At 46.8% G+C, this 27,710-nt stretch overlaps 2 protein-coding genes across 2 annotated transcripts in view; one reads left to right on the top strand and one right to left on the bottom strand.

Annotated features, from left to right (window-relative positions):
• The window catches only part of RDH10 (retinol dehydrogenase 10), a 34,934-nt gene extending 29,825 nt beyond the window's left edge, over positions 1-5,109 (bottom strand). The window contains exons 1-2 of the mRNA XM_053244244.1: positions 3,959-5,109; positions 1,766-1,998 (exon numbers count right to left, since the gene is read on the bottom strand). Of these exons, the coding sequence (XP_053100219.1) occupies positions 1,766-1,998; positions 3,959-4,250 (525 nt within the window). The 5' untranslated portion in view covers positions 4,251-5,109. The remainder of the gene's footprint in view (positions 1-1,765; positions 1,999-3,958) is intronic.
• Positions 5,110-7,692: 2,583 nt separating this feature from the next.
• Positions 7,693-24,357, top strand: RPL7 (ribosomal protein L7). Its single transcript, XM_053244247.1, has 7 exons — positions 7,693-7,833; positions 8,813-8,918; positions 10,538-10,704; positions 12,443-12,580; positions 13,648-13,757; positions 16,560-16,770; positions 24,300-24,357. The coding sequence occupies exons 1-6, from the start codon at positions 7,775-7,777 to the stop codon at positions 16,766-16,768; spliced, it is 789 nt and encodes a 262-aa protein (XP_053100222.1). The 5' UTR covers positions 7,693-7,774; the 3' UTR covers positions 16,769-16,770; positions 24,300-24,357.
• Positions 24,358-27,710: the final 3,353 nt, after the last annotated feature.

The following is a 27,710-nucleotide window of genomic DNA, read 5'->3' as shown; positions in this document are numbered from 1 at the left end:
TTACTGTCAAACTTCTCTGCTTTTCCAAGTATAAGCTTCATTCAGGCAAAAGCCTTATGTACATGCCGTTTGTAAAACATTCAAAACAAGATCCCTGAGTTATTTAACTAAGTGTTATGTGCACTGAAACTGGCTCTTCTTTCAGATTACACTTTCCTCACTCAACAATATATAAGGATCTAAAGGGTAAGGCACATAAGGGTCATAAGCTAGTAGTCTAGTCTCCTATCTTTAGAAAGGCTCAGTAAATACTTAAGGCTCTCAGTGACATGAAGTTGGCAGAATATTTTAACACTACATTCTCTGAAATTGTCACTGCGCATATACTGCAGCAGATCTGAAAGATTGTTATGCAAGTAGATTGTATAACATAATTCAATCAAACAGTTCCAAATAGAGATAGGCAAATCAAACATCATGATGCTTTTATCTTAACATTTCTGTACCTATAAGTCTTCCAGGAAAGCAAGGGGCGTAATTGCAATATACTTTTTGCAGACATGCATCATCCAACACCCTTTAGAGTCTAAAGCAATACTTGCTCAAAATCTAGAAAGACATCTTATTCTGTTAGCAGTGGTAAAAAGGAAGACAAAGCTGCAGATATTCATGTTTCAAAGGAAAAGTCCATTGCTCAACAGTAGATAGCAAGGCTGGGAAATACTTGTTTGAGACATAACAGCTGCTACCAATCAGAAAAGATAATTCCAGGCTTGATGGACCACAGTGTAAGGCAGCAGAATTATGTACAGAAGGCTTGCATGGAGTCAGTTCCAGCTAGATAACAAGCCAGACTTTGAATGTGAACTTAGAAGTGACCATCTTCATTGTCCTAACACTTAATGAAACCTTCATATTGCTGGCTACTTACAAGTCACACACAAATAATCCCAATTTACATACCGGGCAGAATCCAGTCTAAGTTAGCAATGACAAAGCACCATTGAAATTAACAGGACTTGAATTGGTCCTGACTAACTCAGGGCAGCTTCACATGACACACAAAAAGCCAAGCCACTCGTTACCAAGGCTCAGCAGCAAGCCTGACTCCCAATGGCGGGGCAATATACTGACATTGCTCTTGTGTCATCCAAACCCACCAATTCAGCACCTTCCACTCAGTTTGCAGTTCCAAACCAGACATTTATAACCAAGAGTTGAAGTCAGTTACAGAAGGGTTCAAAAACCATCTTAGATGGAACATACCAATATTAGCAGGTTTGGACTACATTGGCATATCGCTCTCCCATCGGAGGTCGGGTTCACCGCTGAGCTCTGGGAACCAGCAGTTCAGTTTTGTGTGTCATATGAAGCCACCCTTAATCTTGCCCACTACAGTATTTATACAATAGATAGTGTTGTGCACAAGACAGTGATGAGATTCTACAAACACACAGGAAGACCACCAATGTCTCTGTATCTAGTGGTCCTGATCCATTAGTCACTTTCCTGTGCAAGTCAATAGGACATATGTCAGTTGCACTATAATTCTTTGGATCAGGGTCACCAAGTAACTGGGCAGGCAAAAAAGAGATAATATATACTCAGGAGGCTGTCTTATACGAAGTCAAACCACTGGTAATCTAGCTTAGTATTGTCTGACTCTCTACAGGGTTTCAGACAGGGATCATTCCCAGCCCTACCTAGACATGCAGGGGTTGAATCCAAGACCTTCTGCGTGGAAAACATGTGTTCTATCAAGCTACAGCCCCACCCCCAGGGAAAGTGCAGACCCAAAATTAAAAGAGATAACAGGAATATTTACCCAGAAGTGTGCATGGCAGTTAACCATCATGGTCCTCTCGATAAGCTCATCAGGGCATTCCAGGAGATGATGCCCAGAGACCACACCAGCATTATTAACCAGGACCGAGACTTCACCAACTTCCTTGCGGACTCTCTCAGCAGTTGTGTAGACATTTTCTCTTTTGCTCACATCACAAGTATATGTATGAACTTGCAAGTTGTAATGAGGTAGCACTTCTTCACCATGCCCAGCTGTTTAGAGAAATCCAGACAAGCAGAGAAGAGAATATGATTAGAAATATTGTCCAGCTTTTAAGAGCAGACAATCTACTACATGCCAAAGCAATTTGGGACTCACTCCTCAAAATTTCTCTTTAATGATAATCTACTGGTACCCAGTGGAGATACCAGATATAGTAGAACCTAGTACCAACAAAAAGCCAAAGACAGAACCGAGAGCTCAATCCAAAGACTACTTAAACTGGAACATTTGAATCTCAAAGCAAAGGGAGTAAGAATATATAACCCAATCCTCTACATGCCCACCCAGGAATAAGTCTCATCAAGTTCACTGGATTTGCTCCCAAGCAAGTACAATTAGAATTGCAGCCTGAATCTGTTTAACACACAAATATCTCATCTTAAACTGATCAGTTGGATAAAACCCCAAACCCCTCTCTACAATAGGCACTTAACAGAATTCCCATTTCATGATTGGGGGGCGGGGGGGCAGGTAGGTTACCATTTTGCCAGCCATTCTTTCTCTGGCCTGGATTGTTCTAAAGCCAAGTATTTCCAGGCCTTCTTTGCCATTTGTAGATAATGGGGCTATTACTTCTACTGGAAAAGGACAATTTTCTTCTTATCCTCACCACAAAGTACAGTAAATAGTTAATCATATTGACAGAGTTGTTCAGAGCTTAGTAAACAGTTGATCAGTCCTTTTCCCCTTACCTGCAATGGTTTACTTGGATTTTCCAGATTTGTATGTAGGATTTTAGACTTGAATCTAGGATGCAGTTAGTACCCCACCCACCCCAGTGCCAGTGGTAGCACCAGAAAAGAAATTTGACTGGTAGACAGAAATGGGGGGGGGTACTTAGGAACATAGGAAACTGCCATATACTGAGTCAGACCATTGGTCTATCTAGCTCAATATTGTCTTCACAGACTAGCAGCGGCTTCTCCAAGGTTGCAGGCAGGAATCTCTCTCAGCCCTATCCTGGAGAAGCCAGGGAGGGAACTTGAAACCTTCTGCTCTTCCCAAAGCGGCTTCATTCCCTGAGGGGAATATCTTGCAGTGCTCACACATCAAGTCTCCCACTGAGATGCAACCAGGGCAGACCCTGCTTAGCTATGGGGACAAGTCATGCTTGCTACCACAAGACCAGCTCTCCTCTCCTACTTATCTGAGGGGGCACATGTCCACACTCTTGCTCAGCCCCAAACTTCAAAGCCGACAAACTACTTTAGTGTCTTTCTTGCCTAGCTTAAAAAAAGAATCATAGGTGGCAGCAAGGGCTTACATGAATAAAATCACTGTCTTAGTAAAGGGTGATCTTGCAAAGCTGGAGAATATTCCCCGCAACTAAGATTTAAAGCAAGGAAAAAACAAGAACACCTTTGCGTTTTCAACACTTGACTTGTTCTTTTCACAAGGCAGAAAAACTTTGGAGTTTTTCTTTTTAAACTCAGCAGCCCTTGACGTGGAAACAGGTAAAGAGACACTCTGGAGGACTTAAAAAAAAAAAGTTGCACACAAGACCAGTTATTGTCTTGCAAAAGTCTGTTGCCCTGCAGAGGTTTCTGTAAGAACCTCCACGCTCTTCCCGAACATCTCCCCTCGGACTGCTATGAGTCGTATCACCCTTTTGCTTCGACCGAAAGAAGAGATAACTCTAATGCTCTTGAAGCAAGAATGATCTTTAGGGTTGTAGAACTTTATCTAGGTGCAGCAGGAATTCTCTGTTCCACGAAGCAAGAGTTTCGGCTATTGCTACCCCTTTAAGGGAGCCAACACGTTTTATCTCCTCCAATCACCCAACACTTTATTTCAAAGGGTACAGAACAGACACCTTGCTCTTCCTTCCTGGAAGAAAGCGGGGCTTGGCTCCCCAGCGCAATTGACCTGCATTCAGAATTAGGGGCTGGGGCTTCGGCCTCGAATCACCCCGCTTCCGAAGAGCGCACAGCAGCAGCCAACCAGCCTTACCTTTCTGAGCAGCCACGACCTCTTCTTCCGAGATCTCTCGGTAGATGTGCCGCACCATGCCGGCCGTCTCCTCGTTGCTCTGAGTGTTGATGTCCCACAGCACCAAGCGCGCCCGGCGGCGGGCAAACTCCAGAGCGAATAGCCGGCCGAGCCCACTGCCAGCGCCGGTGATGAGGCACACCTGCCCGGCCACACTCTTCTCCTTGGGGCGCATGAGCCACTTGGCGGCGGCCACCACGAACGCCCAGAGGACCTTGAAGGTGACGACGAAGAACTCCAGGATGATGTTCATGGCTGCGGCTCCCTTCGGAAGCCGGGGCGGAGGCGGCGACTGAGCAGCGGCAACCGGCGGGGGTGAGGTGGGGTGGGGTGGGGTGGGTGGCCCGTTCACCAGCGTGCACCGAGGGGTGACCACAGAACTCCTGGGAGCGCCTCAACAATTCAGTGAGCAGCAGAGCGCCAGAGCGTAGTCAGGAACCGAAAACCTCCCTCTCTGCCTGTCGGGCGAGCGTCTACTCTGAGGAACACGGAAGGCAACAGACACCTAGCGCTGGCCAAGCCTGAGTGTCACCCCGCCTGCGGGTACCTGGCTGGGAGGACCTCGGCGGCTGCCCGAGAGCGAGAAGAGCCTCCACGCCTCTTCCTCAGGCTCCCTGCGTGCCCAGTAAGTCCGCCGCGGCTGCTCTCTTGCTACGGGCAGGGAAGACAGTCGCGAAAGGAGAGGCAAATCCCAGCGCCCTGCCGCTACCTAACCACAGCTGACTCCCGGGGGCAAGCGAAGCCCAAGGCGGCGGCACCCTTGGAGAGGAAGCCAGCAAGTTTCCCAGAGAGCAAGTTTCCGCAGAGCAGGCACCGCCACGCGCCTGGTCACTGGTGCTAGCCCGGGGCTTCTTTCCCCGCTAGGCTGAGGCACAGGGGCGTCACGCTGCCACCTTCACAGCTCGCGGGGTTGGGAATGGAAGAGGCTGAGGGACTCCTGCCGGATTGCGCGCGCCCCGTCCCAGCCCTACCTGCCGCCCCCTTTCCCTTGCGGCTGTGCCAGAGCGCAGCACCTCGCCCCTGAGAGTGAGCATTTTCCCACCGCTCGGTGCGCTATATAGCTCCGGCGAGAAGGAACCAGGCCCCCCTCCGCCAGCCCTCCCGCCCCCAGCCCCAACATCCTCCGTGCTTCCCAGGCGGGCCCCTCCTCCTCCTCGCCCACTTTGCATTCCTAGGCCTTCCCCCATCACATTTCCGCCTCGCAGCGCCACCCCTGATTAAGCGAGAGCCCAGCCCAACCACGCAGGCGTCAGCCCTCGCTCTGCCGCCCTGTCTGTACGCGCTGCTGCGCCAGGGAGAGGAGAGCAGATTTGCGGTTTCTTTTGCTTTTCCTATGAATGCAACAATCTCTGTGGTGTTGGCACAAGCTGTCAAGAAGGCTGCAATCCGACGCACGTTTCCTGTGAGACCAAATTCTGCTGAAGCCGTTCACTTCCGAATCATTCCATTTGCTTTCTTCTTGGATCCGAGAAGCGCGCTCTTGGCGCTTCTCTGATAGCTTTCCCCTGCGTGTTCCCCACGTGCTCATCTCCGCCCGGCTTTCTTCTTCTTCCTCTTCCTCACAGTCGGCTGTTCCCGGGACACCGAGCCTTCGTTCCCAGGAGATCGATCAGTCTGAACTTGACCTATGCCAAGCTGGGCGATGTCTTTAACCTACTGATCATTTAAAAAGGTTTTAGGCGCTCCTAATTCTGCATAGAACCGCCCAACGCACTCTCATTTATGTGAGACTTCTGAATATGCATGTAGAATCGGGCAGTGTGGGAATTAAGGGAAGAAGAGCACTGTTATTTTTCTCCACCCCATAGAGAAACCTGTGCCTACCTGCCTTCGTGGAACACCTCGTTATGAGGGAGGGGCAATTCTAAACGTGTTTACTCAGCAAGGGTGGCTCCAGGGGGCGGGCGGGGAGGCAAGTACCCCCACCAGTACCCTATTTCTTTTTCCATATTACTCTAACATGGGGGTTTTGAGCTCCGCCCCCAGCTCGTCCTCTCATAAATTCACTTTGCCCCTTCTGTGCCCCATCTCAATTTTTTTCTGGTGGCTCCCTGCCCCTCCCTTCACACGTTATGTTCATAGCATTTACCATATATGCACAGTGTACACATGGCTGTTGATTTGGATATATTCAATTATTAACACATCAAGCGCAACGCACCTGCTGCACGTAATCAGTACTACTGAGGTTCCAGTCCCCAGGTTGACTTTAAAAATGTGTGGGCGCTAACCGGTATATACACTTGCATATTCATACCATGTAACACTATATAACCTGGTTATTACCTATAGATTTCTATATTAGGCGGTATAGAAATGAATGAATGAATAACCGCCAATTGATTCCAATGGGATCTTACTCTGTGCTCTGTGTGTATAGGATTTCAGCTTTGGATTTCGTCTCAGCCAATGTGCAATAGACCAAGGATTGGTGCTTACAATAGACCAATACACTAACCTGCATGCAAGTTGCATTGGACTTAGTGGGACTTACTTGTGAGACTTAAGTTACTGTTAGGCATCTCAAGACATTGCAGAATACTGTTGTATGGGTCGGAAGGGAAATTGTGGTGTGTTTGTTTGTTTGTTGTCACCGGTTACGTGGCTCTCGAGAGAACCGCAAGGCAAGAGAAGTAGACTACATGTTCCAGAATGCATAGCAATAGGTCGTAATATTTGCGTATACCATAAAGCGCTAGCTTAAGCTTCAGCCTCATACAAAAAACTACGCGTCCCATGATACACTGCAACAAAACGGATTTTGCTCCGCCCCACTTTGTAGATTAGAAAGTGCATGTTGGGAGGTGTAGTTTTCACTTGGCATGTCAATTCCCACCTTCGTCCTGCCACTTTTTAACTTGCTCTGTTGCAACCGTGGAGAAGCCACTGCAAGTCTGTGAAGACAATACTGAGCGAGATGGACCTATGGTCTGACTCAGTATATGGCAGCTTCCTATGTTCCTATCTTGTTACGACAAACATGTGAAGATGGAAGCTTCCGATCTTACATACACAATTCTTTCTGTGCACAAGGTCCATCGCAGTAAATCCCGCGGCACTGAACTGATTGATAATACTTTCAGAATGAAGTGAACATGCTGAACAGGAGTCAGGATTCTAAGGCGCACACATTTTAGTCACATTGTCAAATAATACTGTATCTGGCAGCTATAAAAGATTTATTTTAGAACTGTCCAATCTCAGCACAACATCTCTCCAGTGGCTGCTGTTGGTGTTTATTTCTTTTTAATATTGTGAGCCCTTTAGGGACAGAGAACCATCGTACTTACTTACTTAGTTATTTTCTATGTAAAGCGCTTTGGAAACTTTGTTGAAAAGCCGTATATAAATAGTAGTGTATGTGTGTGTAGTGTACACACAGAGAGAGTATCTATCTATCGCTCAGAAACTGAGAGCTGAGGGCAATGAAATCAAGCAGTGCATTACGTCAACGAAATTCGAAAAGTTGGGTTCATTAATATGTTCTGAATGAAATACCTGTCTGGCTTTTGGAAAGGTTATTGTAACTCTCAGCCTTAAAGTATGCGAAATGGGGTGGTAGTCGCTGTGTTCCCCACTTACCATCTCATCGCCGAATAAATCTGATGCATATTCCAATAACATTAAGGCGTTACGATAGTTATGCGCTAAAGCTTTGGCACTCAGATGTCCGCCTCTCTTTTCCCTGTTTTATACAGGCATTACTTTAGTGACCTAAAACCGGGCCTTGGGGCCTTGCGCTTTTTCCTCCTCTAGGCTGGTGATGACCGACTCTTTATGTTCACCGCGCATGCGCCAGTTCTTTCTTTTCCGGTGGCGACCATGGCGGGCGAGGAGTGAGTGCTGCTTTCTTCCTATGGATAATCTGTTGCCATCCGCGGCTTTGAGCTGGCCTTTCCTGGCCACTCTTTCTGAGGCTTAATTGCTGAGACGCCATTGTCCGGAAAGGCCTTTTGAAGTTCTCCGAATCAAACGGGTTTGGGTGGTTTTGGCGAGAGAGTTGTGGCTGGGCACAGAGTCAGTGTCTGGAGCGGATTGGGAGGTAGCTGCAGGTTCCTTTCAGAGCAGTGAAAGGATTGCGGTGAACGTGGAGAAGCGATGTTCGTTCTTGGCGGCTCGTAGGCCCACTTGGCTGTGCCTGTCTTCGGGCCTTGTTGGGCTGGTAGTTTCTATGGCTTGGCTCGGGCCCAGTTGTTGCCTTCCGGTACACGCGCTGCACAGCAGTGGCCGTCAGAGCAATGCAGGAAAAGCCTGTATTGAAAAAGAGCAAGCATTGTCTTCCTTGCGAAGCCGGTTTCGGAGCTCTGGAGATGGTTGATTATATTGCATTAACGTCTCGCTTTCCACGATGAACTTGGGTAAAAAATATGATTAGAAATAAGGTTGGTAAAAGGCATGAGGGTCAGCTGCCTTGCTTTTAGCTCTTTAAATGGTGTAAGTGTACATATTTTAAAAGCTCCTACAGAAAACTATTGCAGCTTTTCAGGGTCCTGGTTGGTTAGATATATGTATAATTCTAATGATACAGTAATGTTTATTTAGCAAATGCTTAGAAATATTTCAGTAATGCAGTAAGTCTCTTGATAAGATGTAATTCAGAAATACAAAGAAGCATCATCTCCAAGCTGTAAGAAACTGATAAAGTGCATGCTAAATTTTCTGCGTATAGAAAGGACTTGATAAAATAATAAACCTTAAAAGCTTGCATCTTTGTGGTTATGCTTTTCTGCATTAAGCAGGTGTTGAGCCGGTTGATAGATGAAGTGAGCCACAGCTATGCTTTAAACAAATTTCTCCTTGCTTTGTATAACATAGGCCAAAGAAGAAGTTGCCCTCGGTTCCAGAAAGCCTTTTGAAGAAAAGGAGGGCTTTTGCCGATATAAAGGCCAAACGCATGAAGCGACTGTTGGTTCAGAAGAAGGTGAATATTTGAGTATTATGTTTAATTTATCTCCATTGTGTTGCTTTTAAAGTTTGCCTGTCTAAATTTGTGTTTTGTTTTTAATGCCATGTTCTGCTTTGGATGTTTCAGACATAAAAGCAACCTATTAATGTGCATATTTATGTGTAAATATAAAGTAGTTTTGTTAAACTTATTATGCCAGTTTCCAAGTGATGAAGTTGATTTGCTTCACCTTGACACATAGGAACATAGGAAGCTGCCATATACTGAGCCAGACCATTGGTCCATCTAGCTCAGTATTGTTTTCATAGACTGCCAGCGGCTTCTCCAAGGTTGTAGGCAGGAATCTCTCTCAGCCCTATCTTGGAGAAGCCAGGGAGGGAACTTGAAACCTTTTGCTCTTCCTAGAGTGGCTCCATCCCCTGAAGGAAATATCTTACAGTGCTCACACTTCTAGTCTCCCTTTCATATGTAACTAGGGTGGACCCTGCTTAGCTTAAGGGGACAAGTCATGCTTGCTACCACAAGACCAGCTCTCCTCCTCCACTTAAACAAACAGGGGCATCCTGTGCAAAGTCTTAAGTGGGGATATTCTGCTGTTGAGCTAAAGAGCTGCTTTCCATTTATCACTTGGCATGACCACTTTTTGCCTAATGTTCCCTGCTGCTTTGGGTACCGCCAGAAGCAGTTTTGTCCCCATAGTGCCTCTGTTCTCTCTTCTCTCCCTGAGCAGCAGCAGTTGTTGTCACCAGATTAATATTTCCTTAGTATATTCAATGTCCCTTTCACCAGTACTATTGAAGTTTATGATCTGCTTACAAGCAAGATGCTTGCTTAGCCAGCATTGCATAGTACTTAAGAGTGTTGGACATTCAACCATAAAACTCACTGAGTGACTCTGGGCCAGTCATGTATCTCTCAGCCTAAGCTACCTCACAGGGTATCTCCAAAGGGTTGTTGTGAGGATAAAAATAACCATGTACACCACTCTGAGCTCCTCAGAGGAAGAGGGGGATATAAATGTTTAAAAATATATAAAATAAAATACTTACAATAGTTTTCATGTATCTTCAACCTGCTTTGCTTCACTGAAGGGACCTTTAAGTCATTTTGTTTACTGTAATGCTGATTGAATTGGTCTTGTTTTCAATTGTTTTTATATAGTGTGAGCTGCTTTGAAGGCTAGAAAGCAGCACACAAGTGTTTCCCATAAATATATAAACTCATCTGACCCTTATTTTCTCCCCTTCTGCCATTTGCTCAGCTTCAGCTACGCAAAGGTTGGGTAAATATTGATCATAAAGGTAAAGTAGTGCCATTGAGACAGTGTCAGCTGGCAACCACACAGCCCTGTGGTTGTCTTTGGTAGAATACAGGAGGAGTTTACCATTGCTGTCTCCCACACAGTCTGAGATGATGCCTTTCAGCATCTTCCTATATCGCTGCTGTCCGATATAGGTGTTTCCATAGTCTGGGAAACTTATCAGCGGGGATTCAAATGAGCAACCTCTTGCTCCCTAGGCACAGTAAAAAAGAGGCTGGTTTTCCATTATAATGTTTGCAGTCTTGGTTTGAAGTAGTTAATATATTGTCATATTTATTACGTAGTAGTTAATATATTGTCATTCTAATTTCAGCTAAGAAAGGAGGAACGAAAACTCATCTACAAAAGAGCTCAGACCTACCACAAAGAGTACAGGCAGATGTACCGACGTGAGATTCGCATGTCCCGGATGGCCCGAAAAGCTGGCAATTACTACGTACCTGCTGAGCCCAAACTGGCATTTGTGATCAGAATCAGAGGGTAAGGTGAACAAATGTGTGGCACAAGTCTATGTTAATGGTAACTAAACTATAGCAGCAGCACTGTCTTTGGCTAATTCTGAAAAATAAATTTTGTAATTTGAGGCAAATCTATTCTTGTTTATCAGTTCTAATGCTGTGGCTGAAAAACTGATCAACTGGTAGTAGTGAGTTCAGTAAAACTCGATTTCATAGTAGGTACACGTTGGTTTCCTTCATGGCTCTTTTGCAGTATGATGAACAGTCATCTGTTCCAATCTGGAACATGCTTTCACCCCCTTGAAATCAATTGCAAGGCCTGTTTGATTTCAATCGAATTTTAGCAATTTTAACTCTGCAGTGTGTATTGTCATTGATTTCTGTGGAGTGTAATATGTCTAGCTCAGAGCTACTTAACTTTGGTCCTCCTGTAGATGTTGGCCTGCAACTCCCATAGTCCCTGGCTATTGGCCACTGTAGCTGGAGATTATAGGAGTTGTAGTCCAAACATAGCTGGAGGGTTGAAGTTGAGCAGCCCTGGTCTCGATGTATATGTGCTATTTGGAAAAGTAAAAGTGTTCATTACTTTTGACTCCCAGATGCTCCTTGTTTGATGTTACCAAGGACTAAATGTTAGGGATGAACTCGAAATACTGCGGGCACATCCCAGGGGGTGGGGAGGGGTTCCCTTAAGAGGAGGCAGGCAGGCAGGCCCTACCTGCCTCTCCTGTGAGCCTCTGCCTTTCCATTACAGCACTGTACTCAGTAAAGATTCACTGTGCGGATGCCACACGAGGGATGCTGTAAGCAGCCCGTTGCCATGGGCTGCTGCTTTCACGGTGGATGGAGGATTGCAGGAGGGGCTGCCTCCTCCTAAGGGAAACCCTCGCCCCGCGTTGATACATTTTGGCTGCAGGGAGCCAAATCATTTTGGCGCCTCTTCAAAAAGGTGCCAAAATGATTCAGGCACATCCCTACTAAATGTACATGGAAATTCTTAACATCATATGCTGATATGGATGACTGAAGATTTGTTGTTTGGTATGGATGTTTGAAGGTTGTGTAATAGAATACAAACAAATATGGACCTTCAACAAAATGATACAGTATATCCCTGGTGTTCATATGCTACCTGTGCCTGAGCATGGTGAAAGTTTTAGGCACCTTCCCCCTCTGAAGTAGTTGTGTCTTTCTGGGGGGGGGGTATTATTCAAGCTGAGAAATTTCCTGCTTTTTGTTCACGCCCGCTCCCACACACATACACACAGAGTTTGCCACTGAGTTCCATTAGCACCACCAACTTTGTCTGTTAACTGTCCTCAGAATCCATAAACATTCCACTTCATTGAGTTACACTGGGGAAGTTTTAGGGGTGTGTGTTGTTTTTTGCTCCCTCAGATGCCCCCCCTTCAGACTTTGATGAAATTGACAGTATTTGCAAGTTACTCTTGAGTCTGCTAGCACTGCGCTCTTGCCTGCAGGTGTTCAAGCTATGCATCTATATAGATCATAATATTTACAGTTCTTTCAGATATAGATATATATAAGGTTTTGTATAGGAGGACCTTTTTAGTAATGGCATTCTAAAAGCTGATGTTTGCTGACTTTATGTACATTTCAACTTTATTCAGTTTAGTTGTCTATAGAATAAGTTATTTTGCTTAACAGAAAATACTGCAATATGAATTCCATACAAGTAGTAGATGGTTAAAACTAGATGTGAATTCATGCTGAAAAGTTTGTTTTTCTGCCCCTTTTAGTATTAATGGCGTTAGTCCCAAGGTTCGCAAGGTACTGCAGCTGCTTCGCCTCCGTCAAATTTTCAATGGCACATTCGTGAAACTCAACAAAGCATCCATTAACATGTTGAGGATTGTTGAACCCTACATCGCATGGGGGTAAGTTGGATTTTTAATTTAGTTGTTGCCAGTGTGTTGGTGGGGTGTCTTGTTTTTTAAGTAGTAGTGCATGAGACATACTTAATGTTTGGTGCTTTCTGCATGTCTGGGTCAAGTGTGAAGTAGCCAGTGCCTTTTGCTATAGAACAGGAGCTTTTGTTCAGCTTGTATGGTACAGTGTCTAGAATGCTACAGGGAACTACATTTGAGTTCCTGCTCAGCTGTGAAGCTCACAATGTGAATATGAGGCTAAATGTCTTGCCTGCTTGGAGAAATAACCTTTTAGTAAAAAGCTACGAATCAGCAACTTGTAGACTGGTACTGAATGTACAAATAAGAATATGTTTGTTCAGAAAGGAGATCCTAGACATGATTCAGACATTATCCAGCATCATAAGGAGAGGGAGCTGGTCTTGTGGTAGCAAGGATGATTTGTCCCCTTAGATAAGCAGGGTCTGTCCTGGTTGAATATGAATGGGAGACTTGATGTGTAAGCACTATAAGATGTTCCCTCCCTGGCATCTCCAAGTTAGGGCTGGGAGAGATTCCTGCCTGCAACCTTAGAGAAGCTGCTGCCAGTTTGTCTACTGAGCTAGATGGACCAATGGTCTGACTCAGTATATGGCAGCTTCTTATGTTCCTATCATGTTTTAACCATGGTTCCCTGCTATGTTCTCAGGCTCCCAAGTTTCCTCCTCTCCCCCCATCCTAGTGTTCTGGCTTGCTTACAAGCTCAGGGTAGAACAAGCAAGAATTTTCAGGTCTGCTCACACCTAGAGATGTGAAGCCCTAGGAAAAACTCCCCTTTTGGGGCTGGGGGCAGAGGAACTGTTTTTCCAGGGCTTCACATCTCTACTCGCAGCAAAGGTTGGTTCGAAACCAGGACCACGAGCTTATCTTGATGGCATTGTTTCAGCTGTTCTATCCATAGCATATTGTAATTGAACTGACATGTTTGGCGTACATATTTTTATTGGAGGCATGAGCAACTTACAAATGCTGAAAACTATTCAATCAAACTAGCAAAAATACATGCTTACCTTTTTATGCCTTTACTTTTCTTCTAGTTATCCCAACTTGAAATCTGTGCATGAGCTGATCTACAAGCGTGGCTACGGCAAGATCAACAAGCAGCGCATTGCTTTGACAGATAACTCTTTGATCAAGAGATGCCTGAGTAAGTGTAGCTCACTCTCCTTTTAGCAGGCATCATGGCTTAGCATGACATTTTAAATGCTAGGTGATTTTTAGCCACGTGTGTACATATGTTGCAGGAGGCATGGCTTGTTCTGAGGGCAGCAGTATATCACAGGACAGATATTTATATTATTCTTCACAATTCCATTGACTAGTTTGACTGCTTAGTGTCTTTGGCTTTTATGTAGTACAGTTTACACACTGTCCCTACCCTTTCACTATATGTTTGCAGCATGGTTTACATGCTTCTGTTTCTCCCATCATTCCTAACTACTAACATAGAAGTATCTGGTAGTCTTCCTTCAGAAATAATAGTAGTTTAATGAATAGGATGGATGTGAAGTACAGGTTTTCATGTCAAAAACCTAGGTTCTTCTCCTAGGTTCTCTTCTGTGTAATTTCTCAACGAGCTTATTAGTAAAGACCTTGATTGAAAGGGTAAAGAAATGAGGTGTACAGAGAGCATAATAAATGTGTGTGTGTGTGTGTGTGTGTGTGTGTGTGTGTGAACAGTCCTATGTTTTGTAGGTCACGGAGCATTCTTGAAAGGTAATGAGAGCGATTGAGTGGGAGTAGAAATTAAAATGTCTGGAAATTTTGTGCTGTTTTTTCTGGAGAAATTGGAAATTTGGGGAACAGCTGAAATGTATGCAAAAGTATAAATGCCTTTCTAAATTCAAATAATATTGAAAGTAGCAAACAGTGTTGTAGTAAACAAGACACCTAGGCTTAGAGTGGTCTGGATCTCGAACTATGCTACGTGTTCCACATGCCTAAGGAAGTTTTCAGCTTCTGGTTAAAAAATGGTAACTCTTTGGATCTTGGCCAGTACATAGACCTCTGCATTATCATGGAGAAGTGTTGTGGGAGACAGTACTTGAAGAGGTCCTATATTCTTTAACATTTGAAAATGCTTTTCTAACAGGAGAAAAGGGGTATTGCTTGGTTTAGCAATGCAGTAACAGTGCTATCATTACAACTTGAGACTTGGATCTAAGAATTGCAACTGCTGTAACAATTTTAAAAATGTTGCTTTAAAAAAAAACCCTTTGATTTTGGGAGATAAACTTCCCCTCAAATTTCCAGTATTTTGTTTTCAGCCCTTTAGTTTGATACATAAATATTTTTTAAAGTTATCTATTAACATTGAACATCAAGGGTCTATGCAGTTCATAACCACAGTTGAGGTTTATATCACTGTTTCCTCCCCCTCAAGCACAAATTTCCTTAGCCTGCCTGGTCAGCATTACATTGGCACTATTAACCATGGTTAGGACTTAATGGGCTTCCTCAAGCAGCATTTGCTTCAAACCCTAGTTAAGAATCCTTAAGGGGGCAAGCATGGTTAACATTGGTGCTGATGTAAGATTGAATTGTGGAACAAAAATCTCTGGGTTACATTTAATAAGGCACTGCCTTAGCAGGTGTATGGAAGAAGTTTGAGCAGGTCTGTACTACTAATGGCCATCCCCTCCAAAACTGCAAAGCTGCATATCATGATTGGTAGCATGGTCTCAATATTGCTTGGTAAGGTAGGGCAGTATTATGCCTATATTGGAGATGTGGAGCTGAGCGACAACTTGCTGAGGGCTGTCACATGAATTTGTGGCAGTGGTAAGATTTGGACCAAAGACTTTCTGGTGCTCACTCTTAGCTGCTACATTAGAAGGTCATTCTCACAACCTCTTACCTGGGTTGCGGGGAGTTAGGCTCTTCCCTGCAGACGATTTGAAGTTTCTGAAACCTCAGCCACTTGCCTGCCCACATGGCATTGAGCAGCAGAGCAAAAAGCCACACTGGGTTCTCCATGGGGCCCAGAAGGCACCATGCTGCTCTGCTCTGCATGGTCACTTATTCTGCCTAGGTCACTGCCTAAAATGGCAGTGGCTCGGTCAGGAGCCCTGCAGTCTGGGGTGATCATCCACACAGTCGCCTACTGGGGTAGAACAAACTATTGGTTCATTCTACCTCGGTAGAAAGCTGGGTAGCAAAGTCGGGCTCCGAAGGTCTGGAGCAATTGGGACCAGAAGGCTCCCAGTGTTGCAGATGACACAAGCTGCCTAGGTAGCCCCAGCACCTTGCGTCGTGTGAATTGCCTCAGTCCCACACATTTCTTCTATTTGTGGGTTAGCATTAAAGTGTGCTGTCAAGTCGATTTCAACTCCTGGCACCCACAGAGCCCTGTGGTTTTCTTTGGTAGCATACAGGAGGGGTTTACCATTGCCTCCTCCCACACAGTATGTCTTTCAGCATTTTCCTATATCACTGCTGCCCAATATAGTACCAGCGAGGATTCGAACTGGCAACCTTATGCATGTTAATCAAGCATTTCCCCGCTGCGCTACTTAAGGTGGCTTTGGGTTAGCATTATAGGTAACCTAAAAATACAAAACAGTAGCTTAAGTTATATTTAATGACAAATTCAAGTAGGCTCTTCAGTTAGCACGGGGATAGGCAACTCCCATGGATTATGGGAGTTCAATAGCTGGAGTGCCAAGTTTGTTTACCCTGAGTTCGCATAACATGGTTTGGATACTTGGAAAATCAGAGTGATTTGAGAATGTCTCTTCATGCCACTGGGTGCCACTGTGGTGTCATGTTTAAAACAGAGTTTTCCTTGTCCCAATCCCTGCTTACCTAGCTAGGACAACCACTAACCCTGTCTCTTCTTCACTGTGAAGCACAACTTGGTAAAACAAATCTCAGCCTCCCCTAATAACAGGTTGCTGAAGTACTTTGTACATTGAACTTTGCTTGGTTTTCTTTCAAAATATCTTTTTAGAAAAGCATGGCATCATTTGCATGGAAGACCTGATCCATGAAATCTATACCGTTGGCAAAAACTTCAAAGCAGCAAACAACTTCCTCTGGCCATTCAAGCTGTCTTCTCCACGGGGTGGAATGAAGAAGAAAACTACCCACTTTGTAGAAGGTGGTGATGCAGGAAACAGGGAAGACCAGATTAACAGGCTCATAAGGAGAATGAATTAATGGTATGTTGTGATAGAGAACTGTTAATTTTATGCATATTAAAGAAATTAGCCTGCAAATGTGGAAAGCATAGTTGCTCTACTTAAGCATGAACTTGCAGTGGTTCCTTCTGGTTTTTTTTAATGTGCGAAGCATTATGCTGCTAATTTACATGTTACATCTCGTATAGCATCAACACAAGGTTTTAAATAGGTAGTATCGGAACAGAGGGTGGGCCTGAAATCCAAAGAACTGCAAGTGAAAACAGATAGTACTGACTCAGTTCTCATACACATCTATGTGCACAATAAGCTAGTTTGTACAAATAGGTTGTGCAAGGATGTGTGTGTGTGCAGAAGAGGATTTTCATGGCCGTCTTCCACACATTTCTATTGTGCACAGAAGCATATTTTCTGTGTGAAAGCAGATACGTTGCCTATGGGAACACACTGCTGTTAGATTGTTAAAGCTAAGCAGATCTCAGCCTTGTCAGTGTCTGGATGGAAACTAACCGAGAGCCTTCTGTGAGCTGCCCTGAGCTTGGAAAACCAGAGGGGTGTGTCAGTGTGAAAAACAAATACAGGCCTCTGCATCCTCTGAATAGTTCATCATTTCCATGGGGCACCGTCTGCTTCTGCCTCCACCAGTTTTATACTGTATGAGGTGATATTTCTCTAGGTATAGGTTGAGAACGATAAGCAGCTGAGAGTAGAATCAGCTGTTGTGGCTCAGCGTGGCATTATACCTCTGCTGTGTGAGGTTGATTCTAGCAGTAGCATGAATTAGGTCAGTGATCTTCATTATTTTTCAAGCTGGGACCTTCAATGTGAGAGTCATTCTCGGCTGCCGTGTGAGGACAACTCCCTGGGTTATTATCCCATGCTCGCTCCAGGGCAGGACGTATGCTAATTCCAAAGCTATAAAAGTAGCCGGATGGTAACCCCACCCAGTTCTTTTCGTCCTGCTAACGCTCCAGGAAAGGATACTCAGCCTTGCTTCGTTCCTCAGATAAGTCTCCTTCTTAACTTGCTCCTTCCTCTGCTTACGCCTCTCCCTTCTCCTCCTCGGCTGCCCTCCTCCCCTCTCCCTCATCTTTTAAAAAAAAAAAAAAAAAAAGGCATTTCTTCAAAAAGGGTTCCCTGCCGAGCCTCAATCTCCGCTCCACTCCCGCTCGTTTGCTCAGCCTATTTACTCAGTCCTCCGCTCCCCGCTTGCTGTCCAGACCTTCTCCCTCCCTCTCCCCCCTTCTGCCATGGAGCAGCCGCAGCCGTGCCTGCAGGGACTCCGATCACGTGCGGAGAGGCAAAAGACCCAAGCAGCAAAGGCGGACCGCTCCGCTGCGAGCGCGGCCGCCGCTAGACACGCTGCAGCCATGCCCAGGACCACCGCGTCCCCCCCGGGCGAGGGCACGTCGGCAGCACCGCCCCCCTCTGCGGGGGCGGGCGCCTCAAGGAAAGACCGGCATGCTGCTGCCGGTGCGCGGGCGGGCGCACAGAGCGAAGGGCGCCATCTTGGCTTGTCCCTCGAGGAGGCAGAGCAGGCGAGGGCCCAGCGGCGGCGCAGGAGAGCCCAAGTGTTGGAACTGCTCACAGCGGCCCGTTCCTCGGAGGCCACCAGCTCCTCGGGAGAGGAGGAGGGCATCGCACAGACCGAGGAGGGTGAGTGTGAGCGGCAGTCCCCTGGCGGAACGGGAGCTCCCAAGAGCAGGCAGCCCCTCTCCATGGCCCCTATTCAGGCTTCCCCATCGAATAGCCCCCCCCTGCTGGTACCAATAGCGCAGGCCCCGGCAGGAGACCAGGGAGCGGCCCCTCCCCCCTCCTCTGCAGCCCCAGGGCCAGAGATGCCGGAGAGCTGGAAAGCCTGGATCAGTGATCTGCTCTCGCAAGCCCTGCATCAGCGCAAGGCGGGAAAGAGGGGCCGTAAGCGAGGGAGGCGATCGCCCTCCCCCTCCTCTTCCGATTCTGACTCCACCCCACATGGGAAATCCCACAGAAAGAGGCGGAAGGGCCGCAAGGGGCAGCAGAAGAGGCGTAGGGAGCCCAGCCCCACTGCCACACGCCCTGCCCCAGCCCACTCCTCAGAAGACACGGGCCCAGAGTCCCCTACCCACCTAGGGAGGGTCCCTGCCCTGCCTCGTTCCCCCGTGGGCCAAGCTGATACTGCCCTTACAGAGGGGGTTTGCCCTGATCTAGCAGACTTGGGGGACGATTCCAGGGAAGAAGGGGAGTGGTCTGATGGACAGGCAGGGATGGAGGAATCCACCCCTCAATTTAAGCGCCTTTTTCCATCTGATGATTTCTCCACATTGTTTGTTAAGGCCATGCGCACCCTGGGTCTCGATATTGAGGGTTTGCATCCTGGGGCTGCTCCCTCCAAGGAATCTCTGGTATTACCTACACATTCTTCACCAGAGCTCCTGTTTCCCTTGCCAAATACCTTCTCAGAGGTTCTCCAGCAGGAGTGGCAAGCACCAGCGGTCCAGAAGAAGGTCTCTTCCTTAGCTAATAAGCACTACGCGTTCATCCCCTCAGCAGCTGCACAACTCCAAACGCCTCCAGTAGATGCTCACGTCTCAGCCCTCACCTCTCGTGCGGTCCTCCCACGAGATGGAGAGTCAACGCTGAAGGATCCCGCCGAAAAGAGAATCGAAGTACAGTTAAGGAGAAATAACGATTGTATCTCTTTTTCTATCAGAGCCTCCATAGCCGCCTCCATCATTTCTCGGGCAGCACTGCTCTGGACCGATGAGTTGCTTCAGTCTCCTCCCCCAGATCCAGCCAGGTCCCGCCAGATTGCCCTAAAGCTCCAGAAGGCACAAGCCTACATTGCTGACACCACCCTGGATGCAGTACGTTTCGGGGCCCGAGCTACAGCTACTAATGTGATCGCTAGGCGAACACTCTGGCTCCGCCACTGGCAGGTTGATGCAGCATCAAAAGCCAACTTAGCGGCAGTCCCCTTCTCAGCCACTAAGCTCTTTGGGGATGAGGCCCTTAAGGACATCCTCATTGAATCCAAGGATAGAAAGCTGACCCTTCCCAGCACAGCCAGGAGGGACGAGCGGCGCCCCTTTCGTAGGGGTCAGCCTCAGCAGCACCAATTTCGTTCCTTTCGCCCCTCCTTTCGCCCCCACGAGCGAGACAACAGATTTAGGTGACCCAATTGGCCAAAGGGTAACTTCCCCGCCAAGTCCAATTCGAGAGCCCAGCCAGGCCAGCAGTTTAAACCACGTCAAGCACAGTGACTCTTTAAAGATAGGAGGTCGCCTCTCCCACTTTTACCATGCCTGGGAGGCGTCCACCACAGACAAATGGGTCCTGAAAACAATTTTAGAGGGGTACTTAATAGAGTTGTCAGGCCCCCCATTACACAGGTTTCTGCCCACCCCAACTTCTCGTTCTACCACAAGACACAGAATCCTTCAACAGGCCATAGACCACCTGTTAGCCATCGCAGCCATAGAGCCAGTTCCCCCTCAAGAGCACCGTCAAGGGCTTTATTCAATCTTATTCACCGTGCCCAAGCGGACGGCTCCTACAGGGCGGTCCTCGATCTAAAATCCTTAAACCGATGGGTACGCAAGCGCAGGTTCCGTATGGAGACTCTCCGCTCCATCGCGGAGGGCCTACAACACGGGGACCTGATGGCATCAGTGGATCTGACAGAGGCCTATCTACACGTTCCTGTTCACCCTTTATCCCGTCATCTCCTCAGATTCTGTTACAGGGGAGCACATTATTAGTATCGTGCCCTCCCATTCGGGCTCTCCTCGGCCCCAAGGACATTCACAAAGGTGCTGGCTCCTCTAGTAGCCTACATCCGCCTGCAAAAGGTCCGCCTCTTGGCGTACTTGGACGATTTGATCGTGATGTCGCGAAACCATGCAGAACGGGACGTCCAGATCACCCTAGAGGCCCTAACGTCCCACGGCTTCCAGGTCAACCACGCCAAGAGCCACCTGTCTCCTACATTCCGTCTCCAGCACTTAGGAGTAGTCCTGGACACCCAAAGGGACCGATTCTTTCTTCCAGAGGAACGCAGACTCAAGATTTGGTCCATGACATCAAAGACCCTGGCGACCAGCAGGCCTCGCGTCCTTCAGCTGGCTCAGTTATTGGGTCTACTGGTTTCCTCCATCGACTCTGTCCCCTGGGCAAGGTTGCATCTCCGTTGCCTCCAATGGTTTCTCCTCCCCTTCCAGGAGGACATTTCCTCCAGGTCGTCCAGGAGGGTTCAACTGTCTCCAGAAGTGCGCTCCTCGCTCCGCTGATGGCTCTGCAAGAGAAACCTAGAGGCCGGCAAGCCCTTTCTGGACCTCCCTCGAATTCTCATCACCACGGATGCGAGCCTTCGGGGATGGGGAGCTCACTGCCTTTCTCAGTCGGCCCAGGGCAGATGGTCCCCCGAGGAGTCGGGCCACAGCATGAACTGGTTGGAGCTCCGTGCGATTCGCCTGGCCCTTCAAGCCTTCCTACCTGCGCTGAGGGGCAAGGATGTCCTGGTCCAGACCGACAATGTGACAGCAAAAGCACACATCAACCGGCAAGGCGGCACCAGGTCTCGCTCCCTTCATCAGGAAGCAGTTCTGCTCCTCCACTGGGCCGAATCTCACCTGTCCTCCCTATCAGCAGTCCACCTGAAGGGAGAACTGAACGTACAAGCGGACTGGCTGAGCCGGCAGGACATCCACCCAGCCGAATGGACCCTGAGCCGCAGAGCCTTCTCATTCCTGTCCAGAAGACTGGGAACCCCTCAAGTCGACCTGTTTGCCTCTCCCAGCAACACCCAACTTCCGCGGTTCTTCAGCCGGTTCCAGTGCCCACAGGCGGAACAGACAGATGCCATGACGGCTCCCTGGCCAAGGACCCTCCTCTACGCCTTCCCACCACTTCCGCTTCTGGCCAGACTTCTCAGGCACATTCGGCTCCTGGGGGCCAGGGTGATTCTGGTGGCCCCTCATTGGCCCCGCAGGCCGTGGTTCCCAGAGATCCTGAACCTCGCAACCGGGCCTCCAGTTCTGCTTCCCATCTCCGCAGACCTGCTCTCGCAGGGCCCAGTACTCCATCCAGATCCCGCCTGGTTCCAGCTTGCCGCCTGGCACTTGAACGGGAGCTGCTAGGGGGCTTCGGTTACTCCCAGAGCGTTATCGACACACTGATGGCCTCCAGACGCTCTTCCACTCACCGCATTTACCAGTGCACCTGGAGAGTTTTCCTCAGATGGTGCAGAAACAGACACCTGACTCCGAGGGCATGTTCCCTACCCGAGCTGCTACAATTCCTACAGGACAGCCTTGACAAGGGCCTTAAGGCCAATACCATCAAGCGGCACGCCTCGGCCCTGGCTCCTCTCCTGCTACCATTCAAGGGCAAGCCTCTCTTGTCCCATGCCCACCTGAAGCGTTTCCTGCGTGGAGCATCGCTAACATCCCCTCCTGTAGTACATAGGTTCCCCACATGGGACCTCCACAAAGTCCTGCGGGTCCTTCACAAGCCTCCATTTGAACCGATTAGGTCCATTTCTTTACGCCTTCTCTCTCTGAAGTTGGCCTTTCTGGTGGCCGTCACCTCGGCCAGGAGGATCTCAGAATTAGCCTCACTGTCCTCCAACCCCAGGTTCTGTATATTCTCTGCCGATTCAGTAACCTTAATCCCGGACCCTTCAGTTCTCCCTAAGGTCGCCTCCATGTTCCACAGGTCTCAAAACCTGGTCCTGCCCTCCTTCTGTCCCAAGCCCGTCCACCCCAGGGAGAAGGAGTGGCATAAGTTGGATGTTCGCCGCTGCTTAAAGACCTACCTTAAAAGAACTGCCTCCTTCAGGACGACGGACTCGTTATTCGTCTCCTTCCTACCGGCCTCCATGGGCCAAAAGGTCTCCTCAGCTGTCATCGGTCGTTGGATCAGGGCCTGCATCTCCTTGGCATACAAGACCCAACACTTGCCTCCACCCACGCGAATCACGGCGCATTCAACTAGAGCGGCCTCCACTTCAGCAGCGTTTTCCACCAATGCCCCGTGGGAGATCTGCAGAGCGGCCACGTGGGCGTCCCCGTCCACCTTCACCAGGCACTACAAGATGGACACTATGCACTCCGCTCAGGCTGCCTTTGGCAGAAGGGTTCTGCAACATGTCCTTCCCCCTCAGTAGCCTGGGACCCCCACCCTGGGTCACCTGGCTTTGGTATGTCCCCAGGGAGTTGTCCTCACACGGCAGCCGAGAATGGAGCATTGGTACTCACCGTGAAGGCTTCTTCTGGCTGCCGTTGTAGAGGACAACTCGACCCTCCCTATGCGGTCCCAGACTCCTGGGGGGATGGGGCTCTATCTTCCTGCTGTTTTTTTTTCCTACCTGTTGGTTTACCTGTTGTTGTCTTTTACCTGTTTGTTTACCTGTTGGTGTACCTGTTTCCGTTTACTAGCTCTTTTTTCTACTCATATATGTGTGTTATTGAGGTTGCCTTCCGTTCGAAGCTTGGCTGACTACAAGAACTGGGTGGGGTTACCATCCGGCTACTTTTATAGCTTTGGAATTAGCATACGTCCTGCCCTGGAGCGAGCATGGGATAATAACCCAGGGAGTTGTCCTCTACAACGGCAGCCAGAAGAAGCCTTCACGGTGAGTACCAATGCTCCATTTCCTACTGTGCTGACCTCCACACAGTACTGTGCTTTTCTTAGTGATAGGAGGGCCCTTTAAGAGAGACAAAACCCTTTCTAAGATCTCTAGGAGGAAAGCACTGGAAAGGGCTACATATCCCAACATTTGGTCCACACTTTCCACAATCAGTCAGGGGGCTCAAGAGGGCTCCATTATCCTTAAAGGATCCCCTGGCACTGGGCAGAGCACAGCATTGAATGGTGAGAATGGTCATCTCCACGTGGTGCCAAGGAAACTGCAGCTTTGGGTGAAGCTTCACATTGGCCCAATAAACAGTTAGTCAAGGAGCTGCACTTAAGGTTGAAGGGGGCTAGTGGCCACCACTGGCTCCCCTGGGCCTGACACTGAATTAGGTCATCTCACAGCACAATCCTATGTGTGCTTGTGTTCAGTGGGGCTTTATTCTTTAGTGTGTATAGATGTGCAGATATGTATAAGTCTTTAATACTCAACTGAGAAGTGTTTGAGAACAGATTGCTTTTTAAAGGAGCTAATGCCATACTCACATACTGCTTTTTTAAAAAAAGTAGTATGTTTTAAAAAAACCTCAAGTATGTAGTACACCGCTCTGGGCTCCTTGGAGGAAGAGCAGGATATAAATGTAAAAATAATAATAATAGTATAGGAGTATTACTTTGTCAATTAGGAAATTGTGGTTTTCATGCTCTTGCTGAACTTTAATAACTCAAATTATTTGTGTATAAATCTATCTGAAAATCCTTCCTGCACATATTTATATATAAGTAACTTGTAACCTAAAAGCAGCAGAAAACTTAATGCTGCTTGGACATGTGGAGGTGATTTTTAAGTCATCACAGGCAACCAGACAAGTGGATAAGAATTTATAACTTATTTAAAAGGTTGTACTTATTTTAATTACATTTATCTCTTTCAGGGGCCCAGAAGAAAAACTTCCTTATTCATTGTTAATAAAAGAAAACATTCTGAACAAATTGTGTCTGCTTCCTCATAATTTCACTGACAATGAAGCAGGGTAATCCTGAAACCTTTCTAACTTTATAAAGATGTAGTTACAATAAATGGTATACTATGGATGATGTCATTGAGGTTGCTAAAACTAACTTGGGATCAACTAGACTATAGAGTCAAAGCATCAGAACACCTGGCTTTGGAATTTATAGTGCAAAGCTAGGTTCAGGCTTCCACCAATACAATTTGATGTATAATATGCCACCTTTCTGCCAAAACAATTCACAGTGTAAAAATACTAAAGAACACTAAGGCTACCAAAAATGACACTTGTTTCAGGCAACTTACGTTTGCATCCCGGAGCAGAGGGTATGACCCTGGCCTCAGGCTCTTCTGCCTTTCCTTCCAAACATAGTAGTGGACATCCTGTCTAATGAAGTGCATATGTAAGGAGGCTCTGTGGGGCTCCATCAGGAATAAAAGGGCCAGTTTTCCAGTCCCCCTGCATGCATGCCATGCACTGTTGCACAAGTGGGTTAGACTAAGTGCTGTTTTGCTCTGAAAGTGTGAGCTGTAGAAGTCCTGTGGTTTTTTCCTCTGATGAAAAATACTTTCAGTGTGCATGTGCCATAGGCAGGCTGCTCATACCTTTTACAAGTACTTGTACGCTAGTATCAGTCCAATCAACGTAACAAGTTATTACTAACTTTAAAGCTTCAGTGAAACTTAGCATATCTAAATATACTCAAATACAAAATGTCTCATTTTGATTATATGGCTTACTAATAAGCATTAGTCATTTTAGCTCACAAGTCAGAATCAGTCGAGTTTCCAGCTACACGAGGCTCTATCCAAAAGTCTTACATAAGGGGGCTTTTCTGCCTTGCACCTGATTTTCAGTAATTCTCTCTCATTTGACCCCTTTCTACAGGGTCCCCTAACTCTTAGAAAAAGCTTTGGAGGGAGGAGCAGGGAAGACCTGCTGCATGAAAGGACTGCAACTTGAGATAGAACCAATGGGTTATATTAATGGTGTACACTTTATACTTTCTCGTGCAGCTGTTGATTCAGAGCAGGCAAGCCTGAAACTGGGGAAGTCTGAGAAGGAGCAACAACACTGAAATAGCAGTGCCTCTAGTTGGGAATTGTTAGCTGGTAGGCTACACAGAATCTGGGCCTCAGGTGAAGGATTTTGGGGCAATGCTCCTTTGTTAACAGACTAATCAAATGTGGCAACTGGTTACTTGGAAACTACAAGTGACTTCTTTGACCCAACCACCCCACCCCCTTGGGCTGATCAGCATGAGTATGAATGAGGAGATGTGCAGAAGGAGGGGTTTTTGGTACCTACCCCTTCAGAAGTAGTGACTAGTACAGGAAGTCCTTGACTTAAGACAAATGGTACTTAAGATGTTGGTAAAATGCCATCTTGTTTCAACCTTACAACATGCAACATGGAAGGGGGGGCTGGTGTGTGGGCTGGACAAAGCAGCAACAGTGGCAGCTCAGGCTTACATTGTCATCAAGACTGGCATGCCTGATGGCAGCAGCTGCATCTGAAGCTGTAGGACTGGCTACCTCAAACTACTGTTGCCTAGGAGGAAATGGAAGCAAGCTATAGAATAAAGTGAGTGCATGCACCAGGAAGGAACTGGGAAGGGAATGAATGATAAAGGTGAACAACTTCTAATTCTTTACCATCAACTTCTCTGCTGTGTGACTATGACTGATATCCACCAGCTTTGACAGCAGTAGAAAGAAGCAGAGTAGCCAGCTTTGGTTCAGGAACCAAATTCCCAGTTATAACATTGTTTCCTATGGGAAAATAGGTTAGGAACATAGGAAGGTGCCATATACTGAGTCAGACCATTGGTCTATCTGGCTCAGTGTTGCCTTCAGACTGGCAGTGGCTTCTCCAAGCTTGCAGGCAGGAATCTCAGCCCTATCTTGGAGATGCTAGGGATGGAACTTGGAACCTTCTGCTCTTCCCAGTGTGGCTCCATCCCCTGAGAGGAATATCTTCCAGTGCTCACACCAAGTCTCCCATTCATATGCAACCAGAGCAGACCCTGTTTAGCTAAGGGGACAAGTCATGCTTGCTACCACAAATCTGTTAATTAGCCACCATTAGCTCAAGGTTGCCCAGTTTCACAGGCCTTAAACTGTCCTTCAAAAAACATCTGTATTAGATAGCTGTATTTTGCTATTAAAACCAGAGTATTATTATAACATACTATTAAACCTTAACTGATATCTTAAGTCAAATCCTCTGGTTTCCTAGATATGGCAACAGCTGGGTTAGTGAAGCATAGTTGACTTCAATATTACCAGCTGCTGGAGAACCAAAAAAAAACTTGACATACTGGAACCAACTGTTCATAATTTAAGCTTTCCATACAAGATAGACAAGCAGCTATTGTATTGGTTTTTACAGTGAATGGCTATTATAGCAGCTGTGCAGTTTCACACAGCTTTGTACATTCAGCTAAGTTACCCAACTGCCAAAACCAAATTTTAGCACAAGATTCAGAATGCTAAGCTGTTGGTCTATTGCTGTCAGGTTCAAAGTTATTCATTTAATAAATCATTAGAGTATTTTACCTTACGTAATAGTTCTCTGCAGGTTTATGAAGAGAATAGATTGACTTTTGCCCAATTTCTTCTCAAGAGAAGAGAAACTTCATTGAACACAATCATGGGGCAGGTACTTAGGCCAAAGTGTGTGCAAAGTACAGAATTAGAATTTCCTCTGAATCACATCTAGTGTCTGAAGGCAGTCCAAAAGCTTAACAGAACTATTTATTCAGATTAAGACTTTTGCAAATAAGTATCTGCTAGATCCTAGTAGTTAAGTAAGTATACCTCAGCATGTAGTAAATGAGTCATGTATGGAAATTGGTTGGAACTACCAATTTAGTTTGTCTCAGACTGGGTTCTGCCACAGACCTCTGGTATCTTGTGCCTACAGAAGATGGAAGGCACAGACAAGACAGGAACCATACTAAACTAAGATCCACATTGACTGACTTTACATGGAGCCAGGATTGAATCCTGGTTTTGTATGACTGTCCTCTAGCCATGAATATTCTTCCCTTCCTCTTCATATGTGAGGGGAGAAGCAATTCTACTTCTGAGCCAGGCAATCCTTGCTTATTCTTCTAGACTTCCCAAATAAACCAGGATTTGAAGCAGGCATCAGCCTTCACAGGCTTTGCTGGAGAAAACTATACAAAGTGCACTGGGGCAGCAAAGCCCTCTGTCCTAGGTACTCCTAGGACAGGCAGACTGCCTTTGAAATCAGAAAGTGAATGCCTCCTGTTAAGTAACCCAAATTTATCCACTATATTTAGGATGAGAACCAAAGAATCAGAGTTTT

This window comes from Hemicordylus capensis, chromosome 4, assembly GCF_027244095.1.
Source record: "Hemicordylus capensis ecotype Gifberg chromosome 4, rHemCap1.1.pri, whole genome shotgun sequence".
Classification (NCBI taxonomy): domain Eukaryota; kingdom Metazoa; phylum Chordata; class Lepidosauria; order Squamata; family Cordylidae; genus Hemicordylus; species Hemicordylus capensis.
The sequence above is the reverse complement of the archived record's forward strand: the minus strand, read 5'-3'. Positions and strand labels throughout refer to the sequence as shown.